We start from the raw sequence: 19,238 nt of genomic DNA, 5'->3' as shown, positions 1-19,238 counted from the left end.
GGGATAATTATATTTCCATTCTCGAGATTTGGTGTAATTATATATAACTTCCTGTAGTTTGAGAAATTACATCTAGCACCCTTGAGATTTGCTTTCGTCTAACAAATTAGTCCCTTCGTTAGTTAAAATTCAGTAATTAATAGAAAAACTGAATGAAAGTTGATATATACCCTCAATTAACTTATTACTGACTTATTGTACATCAAATAATTATTTTTGAACTAAATTACCTTTTATAACTGTGAAAATATAGCTCCTCATATGCATTAACGAGTAAAGACGTATAAGGATAATTTGATCATAAAAATATATTATTTGAGTTGCAATAAATCAGGGGTAAATACAGATTTTTTTAATTTTTTTATTAATATCGACAAATTCGGGTGAATTTTGACTAATAGATGAATTAATTTGTTAGACGAAAGCAAACCCCATGGGTGCTAGATATAATTTCTCAAACCACTAGAGGTTTATACGTAATTATATCAAACTTTAGGGGAGGAGAATATAATCATCCCTTTTTATTACTTTAAAATTTTAATGTGACTGAGCACCCCATTCCAATCATTTCTAACATACTTGTCGGTTTATTAATAATTAGTGCTAATGGCCAACATCATTTGGGAAGTAAACACTTGTCAAGCATCTTTTGTTTGAAAATTACTCTATTAATTTATATATATCCGGTCCCTATTGTTTTCACTACGCATATATTTAACTTATCTTTTAAATGTCTTAATTAATTTGGATAATTTAAAATTAAATTCAAAATTATATACTGTCAATAAAAAAAAAAAACTGCAGGGGCGTTTAGTTTTATTCTCAAAAAGTTTTAGCATTTTAGAAGCTTGTTTGTATAGCACAATTTCATTGAAAAGGCACAATACCAATTGAAATTTGCAACTTAGGTCCTTTTTTTTATATACACTTCTATACCTCATTGTTTCTTTTATCGCAAGGCATGACAAGACACGTTATCAGTCATCTTGACCTTTTTAGAAGTAAACGTAATGTAATATTATAATTTAAAATACAATATTTATCAAATACCTATGGAAAATCAAATCCAAATACTTCTCATTTTTCGAACATATTAGTTTAAATTTAGAAACATGCAATTTAAATATATTTTTATTTTTCGAATAGAAATCAACGATATATTTTCACCACATTAAAAATGCTGAAAACTTAAAATAAAAATGAAAATAAATCTTTTTTCTACGGTTGGGCTAGTTATTAGTTGTGTCTGGGCCTAATATTGGGCTATTATTGAATAGTGGATTGATAGAAGGTCCAGTATAAAGCCCAAACCCAAGACTAAGGATGAGAGAAAAGGCAAATCACAAAATAAAGTGAGTGAAGAGTTAAGTGAGTTATACTACTAAACCCTAAACCCTCAACGTTCATCTTCTCCAGTTGAAGTAGAATTCTCGGCCACCACTGTCCGAGAAGGAGCGAGGAAGATGGTGAAGTCGTACCTGCGGTACGAGGCGGCGGCGTCGTTCGGGGTGATAGTGTCGGTGGATTGTAATATTACGTACGACAGCTCCGGCAAGCACCTGTTGGCGGGTGCTTTAGAGAAGCTTGCTGTGTGGCACGTGCGTCAGGGAATTTGCACCAAGACGCTATCTCCCTCCGCTTCCTCCTCCTCTCGCGGCCCCTCCCTGGCCGTCACCTCTATCGCCTCCTCTTCGTCTTCTCTTGTAAGATTCTGTAATCTGTTTATTTTGATGCATTGCTTTAATTTTAGATTATGTTGGAATATGGTTCATTTATAATGGGGTTTGGGTTGCAGATTGCAAGTGGCTATGCTGATGGTACTGTGAGAATATGGGATAGTGAGAAGGGAACATGTGATACCACTTTGAATGGACATAGAGGTGCTGTGACGATCCTTCGGTACAACAAGCTTGGATCTTTGCTTGCTTCTGGAAGCAAAGACTGTGACATCATTTTATGGGATGTAATTGGTGAAGCTGGGCTCTTCCGCCTTCGAGGGCACCGAGACCAGGTTTACACAATATCTTCATAGGAGCTGTTTCATTTTAAGTTATACAACGTGAGGTGGGGATGTAGTTATGTGGGATACTAGTGTTCTCATTATTGGTTTTTGTCTTTATGTTGTAGGTTACGGACCTCGTGTTCCTGGATTCCAGTAAAAAATTGGTTAGTTCATCAAAGGACAAGTTTTTGAGGGTTTGGGATCTTGAAACCCAACACTGTGTACAGATTGTCAGTGGTCATCATAGCGAAATTTGGTCAATTGATGTTAACCCTGATGAAAGATATCTAGTGTCTGGGTCAGCAGACCCCGAGCTCAGATTTTACTCAATTAACAATGATTTGGCTGATGAAAAACAGGCAGATAGAGTTGAATCTCAAGTTGACAGCGGAACTGCCTCGAGCAAATGGGAAGTTCTGAAGCATTTTGGTGATATACAACGTCAGAGCAAGGATAGAGTTTCTACGGTGCGTTTCAGCAATTCTGGAAATTTGCTGGCTTGTCAGGTTGCTGGGACAACAGTGGAGATGTTTCGGGTATTGGATGAGAATGAAGCTAGACGTAAAGCGAAAAGAAGAATCAACCGGAAGGAGAAAAAAGCATCTAAAGGAAAAGCTGATACCACCGAAAATGGGAATAGGAATGTCGAAGTTGAAGAGCTTGGTGAGTTATTTATTACAGTCCCTGATGTTTTTAAGCCTCTGCAGATTCTACGAGCTAAGAAGAAGATATGCTCTATGTCGTTCTGTCCTATAACTCCAAAGAGTTCTCTGGCAACCTTTGCATTGTCTTTAAACAATAATTTATTAGAAATATATTCAATTGAGAGCACTTCGGCTACAAAGACAAGCGCCATTGAGCTACAGGGACATCGTTCCGATGTGAGAAGTGTCACTCTTAGCTCAGATAATTCTCTTTTGATGTCAACAAGCCACAGCACAATTAAAATATGGAATCCCAGCACTGGATCTTGCCTCCGAACTATTGATTCAGGATATGGATTATGCGGCCTCTTTGTCCCTGGTAACAAGTATGCAATTGTTGGCACAAAAAGTGGGACGCTGGAAATCATTGATGTCCGGAGTGGCACTTGTGTGGAAGTAGTTGAAGCTCATGGTGGCTCTGTACAGTCTATTGCTGCAACAGCAGATGGTTTTGTAACAGGGAGTGCAGACCAGGATGTTAAATTTTGGGAGTACCAAACTGCGCAGAAACCTGGTCAAGTGTGTTCTACAAGTTGCTTTTTCTTTTCATGTTTCTTTCAACTGGTTTTCTGTCCTTCAACTGGACACTTTAATGGCACATTTTTTAACAATGACTGATCATTTTAGGAGAAATTCAGCTAGATAAGATGAGATTCCACTGGGAATAGTCTTTCTGATATTGAAGTGAGAATAATACATAGGTGGACTTGCAAAAATATTACTTGTTATATTGATTGTACTTTTTTATGCTAACAACTATAATACACAGCGCATATTTAAACATATAAATTTATCCATAATAATAACATAATTATTCTTTTATCCATACTGGGAAACATATAAAAATGTATTTTAACACATAATTTTGCTTGTTCGCCCATGCTACTGAAATTTTTGCATGTTTTGCTTTCTGGTGATTACTGTGGTTAACCGTATCTTAATAATCATGTGCAAATTACTGTGGTTTTACAGGATACAAAACATCTGACAGTATCTCCAGTGAGGAATCTGAAAATGAATGATGATGTTGTAGTGGTTGCTGTCAGCCCAGAGGGGAAACACATTGCTATTGCCTTGTTGGACTGCACAGTGAAGGTTGAGTGACTTTTTAAACTAAATTTAGTTCATGTCATATTCTATGTTATATAATGGCCTGAATGATTGAAGAAATGAGCACATTAACAGTTAGGCGGCTTGCTTCATCTTCATATGCTGGTTAATTATACTCAATAGTATTCTGTCCAAATTCAAGTTTTTAGTCTCTATCCGTCTTTGTTTTTCTGTGTGGATGAGTGTTTGAGAGTTTGTACCCTCATTTCTCTTTTATATTTGTTTCTAATCATCCTATGCTGTCATAAATGGTTCAGGTTTTCTTCATGGACTCGCTTAAGTTTTTCCTCTCCTTGTATGGACATAAGCTGCCTGTATTATGCATGGACATATCTTCTGATGGGGATCTGATTGTTACTGGCTCCGCTGATAAAAATTTGAAAATTTGGGGTCTAGATTTTGGTGACTGCCATAAATCCCTTTTTGCTCATGCTGATAGGTATGCCAACAATTATTAGAGGAAATATGATATAAAAGTCCTCTACCTGCACATATTCTCTTTTGACTCTCCCCAATCCATAATATGTACCAGATTATATTTGGGTTGTTAAATCTAAAATGCTGTTTTTGTTGCAGTGTCATGGCAGTTAAGTTTGTGGGGAATACCCATTACATGTTTAGTGTGGGGAAAGACCGCCTAGTGAAATACTGGGATGCAGACAAGTTTGAATTGCTTTTAACCCTTGAAGGTCATCATTCTGAAGTCTGGTGCCTTGCAGTCAGCAATCGTGGTGACTTTCTAGTAACAGGATCTCATGATAGATCTATTCGCCGTTGGGATCGTACTGAAGAGCCTTTTTTTATTGAGGTATTGTCTATATACATACCTTTCTTCTAAAGATGTAGCTCTTTTTTAAAAATGTTATATGAATTCTGCACAGTAACATAAGTACAGTTTGCATGGAGCTCCTGTTTGATAGTTAGATAACCTAATCTAAACACATTTTGCTCAAATTTTCTGGTGGTAATGGGATATGTTGTAATTCTTGTGGTTGCTTGCATAAAGATGGAAATTGTTTCGTACTTGCAGGAAGAGAAAGAAAAAAGGCTGGAGGAGATGTTTGAATCTGACCTTGACAATGTATTTGAGAACAAGTATGCACCCAAGGAGGAACTTCCAGAGGAGGGTGCTGTGGCCTTAGCAGGGAAGAAAACTGGAGAAACGGTGACTGCAGCCGATTCTATTATGGATGCACTAGATATAGCAGAAGAAGAACTGAAGCGCATAGCTGAACACAAGGTGGTTGTAATATATGTTCTTTGATATAGAAGTTAAAATTATTGTGTCTGATTGAAATTCAAAGTACGAGATCTCATGTGCTTTATCTGTGTTGTTTTTCTCTTCACTACTGATGATGCCCCTTGCGCCTGCGGCATCCTATCTACAAGCAGCTGATTACGGTGCATGATCCGTACTTGATATTTATTTTGACACCCCCTCTTGTGATTCTCAGGAGGAGAAATCAAAAGGGAAAGTTGGTGATTTCAGGCCAAACATTCTTATGCTTGGTCTTTCTCCATCTGATTATGTTCTACGTGCAGTTTCAAGTGTTCATACCAACGATTTGGAGCAAGCATTGCTAGTAAGTTTGCTGATATAGCGTCAATTTTTGAAGTCATGTATGTTTGACTGAAATAAACTCTCAGTTTTCCTCCTCTTGGAGATGGTTTTGTACTGTTTCCCCCTGTGATGAAAAGTACTTTTGATTAGAGCCTAAGTCTCAGCTAGGTATAAGAAAGAACATATTTAAGTTAACCTATTTTAGCCTCAAAATGCGTACTGTGCCTTGTGGTGTGGGAAAACTACTGTTTGCAAGTTAATTTCCGCTGTCCCTACATTTGGAGAAAGAAGCTTGATTCATTCCTTACTGTTCATTCTTGCAGGCACTGCCGTTCTCAGATTCCTTAAGGATTTTGTCTTATTTGAAAGATTGGGTTGCTTTCCCTGATAAGGTCAGTGCATCTAAGACGTTGAACGCGATCATCATACATTAGTTGGGGGCTGACATTTGATTGAATATCTATTGAATAAGCAGATATATCTTAAATAAATTTTGTTCTTTGTATTTCAAAGTTTTAGTAATTGAGCCTACTGTATTTATAAGATTAATTTCTGTTGCAACTTCTATCTTCTGAAAAATGTCTTTATATCTGCAACTCAATGAGTTTGTTGTAACTTTTCTTTTCCCCAGGCATAGCTAAGATCTAGAACTAACCTTGATTTCTGATTTATATTAAATGAACTTCTTGACTGCAATGGAACACTCTGTACCTTCCAGTCATTTATATTCGCAAGTGTGATCTTATTTTGGACATTGAGTTTTTCCTTTCCTTCTCTAACTTTGAGGTTTTAGAGTAGCTTTCCTGTCTACCAAAGCTCCTTGACCAAGTCCATTTCGAAGATAGAGTAACTGTGTTCTCATTAAGGTAGAATGCTAACTGTGGAAGCCGAAATAACTGAACTGGTTGTGTTTACCGTGAATTAAATGACAGCAACAGTTGCCTCGGTAAATATTGGCCGTCATTATATGCTTGGTCTAAAAGGACGTTCAGTCTGTGAAAGCTCTTTTATTTGATACAGTAATCATATCCATCAGGTACTTCATTTGGTTTGTTGTTGTGCCAGATCGAGCTTGTCTGCCGTGTTGCCACTGTGTTGCTGCAGATCCACCATAACCAGCTAACCTCTACGGTTTCTGCCAGACCTGTCTTATCTCTTCTTAAAGACGTCTTGCATGCGAGGGTTAAGGTAAATTGCAAATAAAAGAACATCTGTGAAAGGTGCTTTTAAGCTGTTGTAGCCTTGCTCTTAAGATACACATCTAATCAGTTAATATTTATTTTGTTCTTTGAGATATAAGTAGCAATGAAAGGATTTTGGGTCGTTTTGTCCTCACTAGTAAGAGCTGGAGAGTTCCACTAAAGAAAATATACTAAGTTCAATGAGTAACTTTTGCTGTTGAATCCTTTATATTTTGATTATGTTCTGTTCCTAATCAAATCTGAACTCCAGCCTTTATCACCTCTATTGATTCTTGACACACTTGAGACTATTTTATTATTTGAAAATTGCTTAATGCCCAAAGATGAGTTGGTTCTTAGTTTAGAACTGGCTATTGATAGAAATTTTCTAATAATTTATTGTTGGTTGTTTGTCAAACTTAATTCTTACATTGTGGCCTTCAATGTAATGTTGTTGGGAAGTTCAAAATAAATATGTTTGAAATTCGTGTTTGTAACAGGAGTGCAAGGATACCTTGGGCTTCAACTTAGCAGCAATGGACCATCTAAAGGTAATCAGATCTGCACCCTCACCTTACAGCACCCAACTTGATTAAAGATAGAAGGAGGTAAACCCACATTTTTATTGTCCCAGGAATTGATGGCTGCAAAGTCTGATGCACCATTTCGAGATGCAAAAACTAAATTATTGGAGATACGTGCACGGTATGCTCAACATTCTGAAGGAAGGATGCAAACAAAAGAAGATAGGAGGAAAAAGAAGAAGCAGAAGAAGCTAGATAATGGGCATGTTTGGTCGTAACTCTGCAGATACTCTGTATTGTCGCAACATGGTTCAAGTGTCCAGGACAGGAAGAAAAAGTCCCATTTCCTGCCACTGTCCCAGCTGTGGCTGCAGTATATAGCCAAGTTTTGTTAGTTGAGCACAAAATTTTGTGACAAGTAGGGGTAAGATTGCTTGGATGTTGTTGTAAATAGATCTTTAAGGTACAAACAGGTCATTTATTGCAGCTTTAAGGTCAATACAACATGCTAATATTTGGAGCTAGGAAAAAATTGTCAATTTCTGGCATTTTTGGCAGAAGCTTAAATTGCTAATGCAACCTTATTGGTTGATTCAGGTTTTTGTTATGTTTGCCAACATTGTTCACCTCAACTAGTACTTACTACTTCATATAATTCCTTATACATAAACTTGCATTTTGTGCTATATTGATATCTCTGTCTGATCCGAATGGCTTTCGGAAACAGCTGCATAAAATTCTATTGGCAGAACGCGTGATTTGCCTTTTAGGTTGGAAAATCTCGAAAAGAGTTTAAAAGGTTTTATCGAATTATTCTTCTCTAAGTATGTCTCAAGCACAATGTGGTCAGAAGTTTAGTCTGTTCGTTGTGCTCCTACGTTTCCAATTATAACTAGCAAAGTTCGATGACATTTATTCAATATATAGTATAAAACATTGAACTAATTACTCTTTTTACTCTTTTCATATTAGATACTTATATCCTTTCTGAATTTATTTTAATCATCATAAAATTGTTAAGGAAAAAAATGCCAAAAAAAGGGCTTAAATAAAGGAAAAAAATAATATTTTATGAAGGATGATGGTAGTTAATCGTTAAAGGACACAAATTAACTCTCTTTAATTAAAAAAGGTATAGATTGTTGAGTACGAAATTATATATTCTCACCGAACTTCCAGTTCTTGGGTACAACTTTGGACGAAGTTGAGGTCTGATCAACAAGTTTTGCGTTGGCCTCCCATATGTGGCCCCAATTGCTATTCAACTTCGTATATGGTAGCCTTCCATTTCTAACTTCCACCTTCATCACGTCCCAGGCCCCTCCTACATTGGTGATCGGCACCAAGTTGAAATGAGGATTCCTGTTATGGTAAATCTAACTCCTTGTTTCTTGCATGGAACCCTTCAACCAAAACAACTCAAATTCTTCAAAACTATGTGTACGCATGGATATAATTGGTCACAGAAAAAACTGCCCAAGTAATCTGTAACTGTGGTATTCAACATGGACAATGCCAGACTTGTATTCAGCAATCTGAAGGATGCTCGTTACCACCCTGTCGGGGGACAAAGTTGGTGGCGGTAACAAAAAGGGACGGCTCGCCCCGTTTTCACCATTGGCTCATTAGATTGCATCTTTGTCCATCGTTGAATAATGCAGTGCTCAATGCGTTTGTGTTCAATCCATAGACTTTCACTATGTCTCCATATCCGCAGGCTCCTCTTGTCGGATTTAATGTCCTACACATTTGAAGTAAAAGTAAGATATATACCCAAAAATTGAAAAAGGAAAAGAACTGGTAAGTACCAGGTGTTGCTGAGCCATCAGCTTTAGCGTTGAAGGTAGCACGAGCATGTTTCCAGGGGCCATGGACTTGAGCCTGGGCATCCGGTTCCTGGAGAGGGGCCATGTATAACTGGCCAAGTGCAACGGGCAGCACGAACATTAATTAGGATGAGCAGCAAAGCGATGACAGGAGGGCTCGCCTCATGATTGCCATGGCTTTTGATATGCAAATTAACATCATAAAGAGACAAAAGGGGGGAAAGGGTTGTGGTTTATCAGAATTGAGAAACCTTTATCTATTGAGTTCCGGTCATGCCCTATACTGAATTAAATTCCTCAGCCATGGGTTTATATATATATATATATATATATATATATATATAGCTGATGAGAACACAACCAATGTTAATTGAAAACAAGCATGAGCTTGCTATCAATTGTGTTAATATATTCTTTCATTTTCTTTAGAGCATTGAAACGAGTTAACTTTCCACCACAAAAAAGTTCACAGAGTGAGAAGTTATATAACAAATGAAAAATAAAATATCAAACAAAAATAAATGAGCACTAAAAGTCTCGTCTCCCTTAATAATAAAATATACTGACGCATCACAACTCTAAACTCCCTAATTATAATACATACATGGGTCTACGTTAATTTCTAAACAATAAAAATACAGAACCCAAATCCTGATTCCTAATAACTAACAGAAATATGTAAAAAAGACAAAAAGAAGGGAGACCTAGGTCGTGTCCTGTCTACTTAAAATTGGTGCCTTGAAATGTCTGACCAAAGCGCCAGTTGTTAGGAGCAACACGCATGGAAGTGGAAGTTCTGCCGTCGCTAGTTTGGACTCTAAAACTCAAGGATTCCCCTACCAAAACTACACCCCCCGTCTCCCATCCTTGTCCCCGTTTACGCTTCATTTTCCTCCATAGCTTTACACTCTTCTCCCCCTTCACCCACACGCTCTCAACATCACCAGCACCTCCAACATTCCAAACCAACACCACTGTCGAGTCACGGCTCCCATTCACCATGAATTTTATGCCTCCTTTCTTTTTGCATGCAACCCTGCAGTGCTCATCACCCAAATTAAATGTTAACATACACTAATTCTCATACCTCATTATATATTTACTCTAACATCATCCCTACCTAAAGTTTAACTGTATTATTAAAAATCTTCATTTCGAAACAAGCTACACTCCATCACTGAAATCATGATTTGTGTTGTAAATTCTACATTACAAATTAGATCATCAGGAAGAATCATTATATATGTTATACAGAGGAGTTATTCTAGAAAATGTTCAACAAGTTCTTTAATATTTGTGTAATTAATTAATACACCAGGAATGGTTTTCATTTTTCTCTCCAGCTATTCAATTTTCTTTTTTTTAAATTTCATTTGGACAGTCTTAAGTTATTTCACAGAACATGTAAAGCAGATAGAATATATTGTCACTATACCTTCGATATTGAACAGGAACAATGCCAGCTTTGTACTGAGCAATCCGAAGGAATGCTGGCTGAGCCAAGTCGAAATGCTCGCGCGGCGGATTGCACCATCCCCCGGCGTCACTGGACTGCTGGTAATTTGGCCAGCAGTAGTTGGTGGCCGTCACAATAATAGAACGGTGTCGGGGAAGACACCATTTGGTGTCATTAACGCATTTTATCTCGTAACAAGCTCCACAGGTTTCACCATTCTTGAACAGAGCTTTGCTCAGCGCCGCCGTCTGTAACCCGTAGCCTTGTTCTTTGGGGTCCCCGTAACCGCAGGCTCCACCTGTCCAAATTCTTTCAACTCATATGAAACACAATAAAGCTTACTATTACTCAGTCTTTTTCACACAGTGGGACAACAAATTTCACTGTCGTCATTCGCTTACACGATAAAGTAATAAAAAGAATAATACTTATGAGGATTACTGTCTATAAGTGATTAATGATCTTTGTTAATGATTGAATTATGATGATCGAGAGCTTAGCTTTATTATCATACGAGCCAAAAAAACTACATGCAGGTGCAGAAACATTTTCAACATGCAATAATTAATGCATAAACTAGGAACTATACATATATTCGATCAAATTAAACATATAGTTTCTACACAGGATTAATATAAATGGGTTGATCAGAAGAATGCATCAGAAGGTGCATAAAAATATATATTTACCCATAGTTCCGGAGCCATCGGCTTCTCCATAGAAAGTGGCATGAGCGTTTTCCCAGAGGCTAACTTTTGGCTTTCGACGCTTGGCGTGTGGATTGGGAAAGCTATGCTGTCTTTGTATCACACGGAATGTTCGCTCGGCATCAATGACTGGTACAAGAAAGTAAAGGAAAAACAACAGGGATAAAGAGACAGATTTTGCGCTAATTGATGTTGTTGTCATAATTAGGCCTCATCAGTTGCTCATTTTCCTTCATCTGTTATGACATATATATTTAGTAATATTTAAAATGTGTGATTTCAGTGTTTCCGGTAAATCTTTGATTGGTGTCAAGGAATAATACCCAGAAATTTGAAGGATGGAAATGGGATATTATGCCTTCCCATCTTTGATGAGCATGAAAATCCCTTTATTTTTGCCTCTTATATATATGTACTTACCTTAACAAACCAAGTCTACATTTAGCTGTCTTGTGTCTGATTATATATATATATATATATATATGTTGCTAATATTAAGGCCGTAAATATATAATTTAATTACAATGAGAAAAATGTAGTGATCATATTTAAGCTCTAAGTATATATTACAATTATTAAAGTTAAGTGATGAATTTTTTGTTTAATTATAAATTAATAATTTTTACCAAGTTAAATAGTGGCAAGATGAAGCTATCAAGAATACAACAGTCGTCATTAATTAAGCAACTATTTATTTCTATAAGCTTAAGTATTTTTAAAATGTTCTTTTGATTGTCGATATATATATATACTTCCTCCGGTCAGTGTACAACTGAGATAAAATAGGGCTTTTTTAGCCACATAAAAATAAGGGCCGAATTCTTTTAGTACTACAATTATGATAGGTGTCGCTTTTAGTTTTATAAAATTCTTAATCATGTATTTTTAGTTCCAAAAAGTCATATTACATTGTGATTCTGGGACTAAAAAGTCGTGGTTTGCGACTTAAAAAGCATTGTGGCTAAAAAGACGTAATTTAAGTTTTACGGGACTAAAAGCGTCACATGTCATAATTGTGGTATAAAAAAAATTTCTACCCTTATTTTAGGGGACTAAAAGAACATTTTTCCCGATAAACTAATTCACATTGTCCCGTGTTGAATTTATTAATTACTTAATACTAAACCAAATTAGTTTCATTCTAAAAATTTACAAGTTTTAGTTTGAGTCCGATAAGTTTTAAAATTGCTTAATTTTAGTCCTTTAACTCAATTTCAAACAATTTTACCCTAAACAATTTTAGTCCATAATATCCATTCATTTTACATCTCGTAGCTAATGTTTGCCTTGAATGGTATAAGAGTTTAGATTTATTGAAAAAATATTTGTTTATATGGACTATTAGCCCTTATCATCAAAATAGCAAACGAATCATAAATTAGGATAAAAGACTAAATTTATACAAAACTGATGGATAAAGAACTAAATATAATACTACCAAAGATAAATAACCAAAATGAATTTAGATCAAAGTATTTAGATGAAAATTTTCATTTTTCCTTACTTATTTGAGCAAATGACTTCAGCATTATTATTTTAGAGTCGTATGTCAACTCCACTTTCAGTGGAACATATTATATTCCTTTCAAATATAAATTATAGTTAATTATTCTAATTAGTATACTGTGATACTGAAATTAAACATTTGAACTGCTTAATACCCAGAAAAACAAAAAAATGAAACCGGACCTAAGAAGTCAAATAAATTAAAAGCCATAATTTAGTTATAAAACGAGAACTCCAATTAATAATATTTTTAAACAAATCATTCTTTCAAAATGGCAAAACTATATGAAGCAGATTTCCTGCTGTCGATATTTCATGCAAGGGATGAGAATTAAATAAATGAATATAATTGCTCCAACCCCATACTACTAACACATAAATGTTTCTAGCTACTCTGCACATGAGAGCTAGTTTAAATGCAATTATTTCTCTTATATACTTATCAAATTAAAGCTTATATATGCCAAGGTTTACTTTTTTATTTTCGTTCAAACATATATTTGAGAAGATTACCCGGATCGCCAAACACATACTAAAATCTGAATTAAGCTAGTCAAGATTATCAAAATTTATACATTTTGCAAGTCAAAATCCAATGAAATTTGGACTCAGGATCAGGAGACTACTATCATTTCCCGATTACATGTTGATCTCGAATGTTATTTCAGTAATATTGGATTCAATAAACTTTACAAATTTCTTATTCAAGACTGCAAATTTTTCTTCGTATTTCTGCAATCAAAATGCATATATATATAACCTTCAATGCTGTGCTTCAAGCCCGATCACTTAAATAAATTGCATCAACAGATATTAATTAGTATAACAATTTCAAGAGATCCGGCGATGGGAATTAAAATCCTGTGCTCGCTTGCGCTCGCACTATGCTATGTTTACGGTATGATCATTTCTGTTATTCAGCATACATGTTCTTTAGCATGCATGCACTTGGTGTTAATGAAATTTGTTCACTTCGTGTTAGCGTTTTCTCAGTACAGTTTGGTCTTAATATGACTAATTGTTTTGCAGGAGTTCATTCAGCCGTAATCACCATAAAGAACAACTGCCGCTTCGAAATTTGGCCAGCAACAGTAACTGGAAAAGGTGCAGCACCTCCGACAGGCTTTGCTTTGGCTCCCGGCGCTTCAACAACCGTCAACATTCCTGCGCCATGGTCAGGCAGATTCTGGGCTCGATTCGGGTGCTCAAACTCTGGCGGCAGATTCAGCTGTCAAAGTGGAGACTGCGGTTCGGGTCAAATCTCATGCAACGGGGCCGGCGGCCGGCCTCCAGCAACCCTTGTTGAATACACACTAGGAGGAGATGGTAACAAAGATTTCTATGATGTTAGTCTTGTCGATGGATTCAATATACCAGTATTTGTGAAGCCCGACAGAGCTTGTCCCTCAACAAGTTGTCCTGCCGACATCAACCGCAACTGCCCGAATCAATTGGCCGTCAGAAACCCGAGGGGTGCAATAATTGGCTGTAAAAGTGCATGTGTTGCTTTTAACCAACCGCAGTATTGCTGCACTGGTTCCTTCGGTTCTCCAGCGACGTGCAAGCCGACAAGCTACTCCCAGATGTTCAAGCGGCAGTGTCCTCAGGCCTATAGCTATGCTTATGACGATACATCTAGCACGTTTACATGTCCAACCGGGGCTAACTATCTTGTTACTTTCTGTCCCTAACTAAATAATTAATTATTGACGTTGCATGCGAATAAGAATTGGATACTGAAAGAGACATAACTTGCTCTGTAATAAGTTTATTTAGAAATTAATGAAGATTTTGTCTTGTCAGTTCATGATCAGCTTCTCTTAGATTTTTTTTTTATTCTGGCATTCAGACACTTATTATAATCTTATTCTTTTTAATAAACTTTCCAAAGTCAGTGAATTCATTTTTCCAAGATACTACGGCATTGGAAGTCAATGCATGTCTGCAGTACTCATTCATAAATGATCTTGGCAGTGGAAAATTTTATGAATGATTGGTTTCAATTTCGTTTACTATTTCAAATTATATTGCTTTTTCTACTTTATTAATTAATGTGGATACATCACATATATAGTTTTTTTTAAATAAAATAAATAGCATAATTTTTGTACAAGTAACAATGAAGATGTTGGGTGTTAACCACCAGTAGTAAAACTTATCAAACTATTACAAAAGATAAATGATGGGTTCGAAAACTCATATACAATATTGTTAGAAATAATGGCCCAAATACAAAGGCCCACTCACACCAAGCCCACCGTCACTTGGAGGCCCCTACCCGGCACCCGACCCGCTCCACCTAGTCCGACCCGATTTGACTATATATATATATACTCTCTCATCTACAAACCCTAATCAGCTCTCTCTCTCCTCATGCGGTTTCCGCCGCTTCCCTCTTCCCCTCTCTCCCTCTTTCAAACCGACACAGCTGTTGGTTTCTCTCTCTTCTCCGTTTCCGGCGGTTATCAAGAGCCAACTTAATGGCTCTTGAGAAACCGCCTAACGGACTCTCTCCGGGTGTTTCTTAGCCTATAAGTACGGAGGTTCTTCTCCCCCCTGTTCTCGGCCGAACTTGAGAAAATCTGTTTTTCCTCCCTCAGTCTTTGTGATATATTTCTGTGTGAGAACTTGCTTTGTGGTGAGCGATAGTGACTGGTCTTTGTGATCGGGGTTTTGTGGTTGGGTGCCGTGAGTAGTGGAGCAACCGTGGGGTTTGCCTTGTGTGTTGGGTGCGGTATCTGTGACCGTGTCCCTCTGAAATTGGATCTGGCTCTTTCTCCTGAGCCACATTCAAACAGTACTGTTTCTTTGTTCGTTTTCTCTATCTTTCTGTAATATTCATCTCTGTAAATATTTGGTGTATTCGGCCTGTAATTTTTGAGGAGTTTCGTACTCCATCCCGTGTAATAGTTGATAGGATATATTTGGAAGGAAATACCACTGGAGGGTTATACCCTACAGTGGTATCAGAGCTTGCGTTCTGACTCGTGCTGATCCTGGTGGCGGTAACCTCTGATAAACCCCTCCTTTCCTTTATCGCGTTATTTTTCTTGTGCTGTTGTTGAATATTACTGTTATATCTCATTACCCCTATTATCTCTGTTGCCGTGGTAAACCCCCTAATATCCCCCTTGGCCGGACCCTTGAGGTCGTCGGGTATCTAGGTGGGACTTAGGCTGGTAACCCCCGGCTTTGGCTACAACTGTTACATTGTGCGATTTTCGTGGTATTTCTGCTATTTGCTATAACTGTTTGTGTTTTCTTGCTGTTTCTGCAAGTCGACTATATCTGCTATATCTCTTGTGATTTTCCGCTATACTCTGTTATCTGCATTACCATCTGTAATTTCCGTATTATTCCTACAATCCTCTGTCATCTCTATACTCACTCTAACTTAGTAATACACTCCTATTGTTCGTTGTGTTTTCTGTGTGTACCTGTTCTTGGTGCCTTTTTTGGTTGGTAGTTGATATATTGACGTGTTGTCTACTTTTTTTTTAACCACCCCGCTTTTACTCCTTTAAACTCCAAGTTTTTCCAAAAACCAGTTTTTTTTTTAAGCTTATTACCTGTTTTTATAAAAACCGTACTATCCTCATTTTTTTAAAAATGGCTGGTTACAGCCTCCAACCCTTCGATGGTAAAAGTGACTTTGCCATTTGGCAACAAAAAATGAAAGGTGTTCTCATTCAACAAAAGGTTTTCAAAGCCATTGATGGCAATTATGCTGAAACTGTTTCGGAAGAAAAGAAACAAGAAAATGATGAATTTGCTTATTCCTCTATCATTTTAAACCTTTCTGACACCGTTTTGAGAAAAGTTGGTAAACAAGAATCTTCAAAGGCTTTGTGGTATAAATTAGAGGAAATTTACACCGAAACTTCTTTACCGAATAAGCTGTTTTTATTAGAAAAGTTTTTTAGATATAAACTCGATTTATCGAAAAATATTGATGAGAACCTTGATGATTTTACTAAACTGATCCAAGATATTAAACTTACTGGAGATAAAAATATTGATGAATATTCTCCAATTGTGCTTTTAAATGCTATCCCTGAATCTTATTCTGACGTAAAGGTTGCCATTAAATACGGTAGGGATAGTGTTAATATAGAAACTGTTGTTAATGGCTTAAAGAGTAAAGAATTAGACATTAAAACCAATAAACCTAGTCAGAACCAACATGAAGTCAACCTTGTTAGGGGTAGAATGAAATCTAGGAATTTTAACTCTAGATACAACAGTAGGAGTAGAAGCAGGAATAAAAACAGCAGAAGCAAATCTAGGACTAGAGAAAACAACTTCAAAAATGATAGAATAAAAGACAGACGTTCTTATAACTGTGGCATAAAAGGTCACTATATAAAGGATTGTAGAAAACCTAGACGAGAACACAGAGATAAAAACTATGAGGAGAAAGAAACTGTTAACAATGTGTCCATAGAATCAAATGGTGAAGTTTTTGTTGTATACGAAGCTAATTCTGTGAATTCATTTGACATGCATGAATGGCTAATTGACTCTGGCTGCACATTTCATATGAGTCATTTCAAAGACATTTTTTCTAACTTGAAGCATGAGCATATCGGTTTTGTATCCATGGCAAATGAGAAAAAATGTGATATTAAGGGTCTAGGTGACATTTCATTATGCTTTGAAGGAGGTCATAAAATGGTTTTGAAAAATGTTAGATACGTACCTGACTTAAGTCACAATCTAATATCATGTGCTGCATTAGAGGAAGATGGGGAAAAGGGACTATGAAAATTTTGAAAGGATCATTGGTTGTCTTTAAAGCTGAGCGAAAACGGAACCTTTACATCTGCACTGCTACTTATGAAAATATTGCTGCATCTGTTTTTGAAAACAATAAGACCACTCTTTGGCATAAAAGACTTGGACACATAAGCATGAAAGGTCTTGAATTCTTAAAAAAGGACGGTATTTTGAATGAAAAGATTGACAAATTGGATTTTTGTGATGAATGTGTCATGGGGAAACATCATAGAGTTCATTTTCCTACATCCCCTTCCCCAAATCCATCTATGTCCACTTGCATTTTAGATTATGTTCATGCGGATGTTTGGGGTCCTTCTAATGTGACTACCCATGGTGGTAATAGATATTTCTTGTCGATCATTGATAACTATTCTCGTAAAGTGTTTGTTTTCTTAATGAAGCATAAATCAGAAGTTTTTGACAAGTTTGAAAAATGGAAAATTTTTGTTGAAAACCAAACTAGTAGAAAGCTGAAATCTCTTAGAACTGATAATGGCTTAGAATTCTGTAACCAACAGTTTTCTGAAATGTGTGATAAATTTGGTGTAAGAAGGCATAAGACTAATCCTTATACTCCTCAACAAAACGGAGTAGCTAAACGCATGAATCGAACACTACTTGATAAAGTGAGATGCCTATTGATTAGTTCTGGATTGCCTAAAACATTTTGGGGAGAAGCTGTCCTAACTGCTGCACATTTAATAAACATGTTTCCCTCTGTGCCATTATCTGGAAAAACCCCTGATTTTATGTGGAATGGAAAATTGCCTGATCTTTCCTGCTTACGTGTGTTTGGATGTTCTGCTTTTGTTCACCAAAATGTTGATAAACTTGAACCTAGATCTCTCAAATGTATTTTTATTGGTTATCCTGAAGGGGTGAAAGGGTATAGATTATGGGTTAGGAGTCAACCTGGCTTTAAAGTTCTGATTAGTAGAGACGTTACGTTTAATGAAAATGAGATGCCTTGTTTAGAAAAGACCCAACCCATAGAACAAGAAACCACTTTTAATAAAGTAGACTTAGAGGATAACCAAGAAGGGGAGGGATTAGACAACAATAACCAAAGACAAAATGCAGAAAATCTTGAAAGCATAGGAGATACAAACCCATTAATCAACCCCCTTGATAACTACCAACTAGCTAGAGATAGGGATAGAAGACAAACTAGGATACCTTCAAAACTTAGGAATTTTCACACAAGTCTACATACCGAACTAGGAGAACCATCTAGTGTTGAAGAGGCTTTAAAAAGTGACAAATGGCTTAGTGCCATGAAAGAAGAAATGAAATCACTAAAAGACAATAAAACATGGATCCTAGTTCCTAAACCCAAAAATGCGTCCGTTGTCGATTGTAAATGGTTGTTCAAAATAAAACAAGAAAACCCCTTAAAATATAAAGCTAGACTTGTTGCTAAGGGCTTCACACAAAAAGAAGGCATAGACTATAATGAAATCTTTTCACCTGTTGTCAAATACACTACTGTCAGGATTATACTTGCTCTCACTGCCTATTATGATTGGGAATTAAAACAGATGGACGTTAAAACTGCATTTTTGCATGGTGACTTGGACGAGAATATTTACATGAATCAACCCTTCGGTTTTTCTGACAGTTCTAAACCTGATCATGTTTGTTTGTTGAAAAAATCATTATATGGTTTGAAACAGTCACCGCGTCAATGGAATAAAAAATTTGATGAATTTATGTTGTCTTTAAATTTCTCTAGGAGTAACTATGATCACTGCCTCTATTTCAAATATGTTGATACTACTCCGATTTTTTTGGTACTATATGTTGATGACATGTTAATTGCAAGTTCTAGCTTACAACTTATCCATTGTCTTCAAAATGATCTTTGCAAAACTTTTGAAATGAA

At 36.4% G+C, this 19,238-nt stretch overlaps 3 protein-coding genes across 4 annotated transcripts; 2 read left to right on the top strand and 1 right to left on the bottom strand.

Moving 5' to 3' along the window:
* Positions 1 to 1,350: 1,350 nt before the first annotated feature.
* Positions 1,351 to 7,678, top strand: LOC105174243 (transducin family protein / WD-40 repeat family protein). 2 transcript variants are annotated; one of them, XR_016062873.1, is made up of 12 exons: positions 1,351 to 1,703; positions 1,796 to 2,011; positions 2,128 to 3,225; positions 3,679 to 3,801; positions 4,074 to 4,255; positions 4,393 to 4,624; positions 4,847 to 5,056; positions 5,271 to 5,399; positions 5,701 to 5,769; positions 6,414 to 6,565; positions 7,059 to 7,109; positions 7,193 to 7,281. XR_016062873.1 is itself a non-coding variant. In XM_011096273.3 (12 exons), the coding sequence occupies exons 1-12, from the start codon at positions 1,464 to 1,466 to the stop codon at positions 7,358 to 7,360; spliced, it is 2,841 nt and encodes a 946-aa protein (XP_011094575.1). In that variant the 5' UTR covers positions 1,352 to 1,463; the 3' UTR covers positions 7,361 to 7,678. The 2 variants fall into 2 exon arrangements, 1 of the variants encoding a protein (XP_011094575.1); XM_011096273.3 differs by having other exon boundaries at positions 1,352 to 1,703; positions 6,443 to 6,565; positions 7,193 to 7,678.
* Positions 7,679 to 9,430: 1,752 nt separating this feature from the next.
* LOC105174242 (expansin-A9) lies at positions 9,431 to 11,423 on the bottom strand. The gene is made up of 3 exons (XM_011096272.3): positions 11,054 to 11,423; positions 10,344 to 10,662; positions 9,431 to 9,944 (listed from the first exon to the last, which is right to left on the bottom strand). The coding sequence occupies exons 1-3, from the start codon at positions 11,271 to 11,273 to the stop codon at positions 9,629 to 9,631; spliced, it is 855 nt and encodes a 284-aa protein (XP_011094574.1). The 5' UTR covers positions 11,274 to 11,423; the 3' UTR covers positions 9,431 to 9,628.
* A 1,896-nt stretch (positions 11,424 to 13,319) lies between these two features.
* LOC105174241 (thaumatin-like protein 1) lies at positions 13,320 to 14,374 on the top strand. The gene is made up of 2 exons (XM_011096271.3): positions 13,320 to 13,475; positions 13,607 to 14,374. The coding sequence occupies exons 1-2, from the start codon at positions 13,343 to 13,345 to the stop codon at positions 14,266 to 14,268; spliced, it is 795 nt and encodes a 264-aa protein (XP_011094573.2). The 5' UTR covers positions 13,320 to 13,342; the 3' UTR covers positions 14,269 to 14,374.
* Positions 14,375 to 19,238: the final 4,864 nt, after the last annotated feature.

This window comes from Sesamum indicum, linkage group LG11, assembly GCF_026168435.1.
Source record: "Sesamum indicum cultivar Baizhima isolate 11 linkage group LG11, ASM2616843v1, whole genome shotgun sequence".
Taxonomy (NCBI): Eukaryota; Viridiplantae; Streptophyta; class Magnoliopsida; order Lamiales; family Pedaliaceae; genus Sesamum; species Sesamum indicum.
This window is presented reverse-complemented; position numbering and strand designations above follow the sequence as displayed.

Coding starts and splice junctions, on each gene's coding strand:
- LOC105174242 (XM_011096272.3), bottom strand. CDS start 11,273: ATGACAACAACATCAATTAGCGCAAAATCTGTCTCTTTATCCCTGTTG. Junction 10,663..11,053: donor CGATGGCTCCGGAACTATGG/GTAAATATATAT, acceptor GAATTTGGACAG/GTGGAGCCTGCGGTTACGGG. Junction 9,945..10,343: donor GTTCCTGTTCAATATCGAAG/GTATAGTGACAA, acceptor TGAGCACTGCAG/GGTTGCATGCAAAAAGAAAG.
- LOC105174241 (XM_011096271.3), top strand. CDS start 13,343: ATGCTGTGCTTCAAGCCCGATCACTTAAATAAATTGCATCAACAGATA. Junction 13,476..13,606: donor CGCACTATGCTATGTTTACG/GTATGATCATTT, acceptor ATTGTTTTGCAG/GAGTTCATTCAGCCGTAATC.
- LOC105174243 (XM_011096273.3), top strand. CDS start 1,464: ATGGTGAAGTCGTACCTGCGGTACGAGGCGGCGGCGTCGTTCGGGGTG. Junction 4,625..4,846: donor AAGAGCCTTTTTTTATTGAG/GTATTGTCTATA, acceptor TCGTACTTGCAG/GAAGAGAAAGAAAAAAGGCT. Junction 6,566..7,058: donor TCTTGCATGCGAGGGTTAAG/GTAAATTGCAAA, acceptor TGTTTGTAACAG/GAGTGCAAGGATACCTTGGG.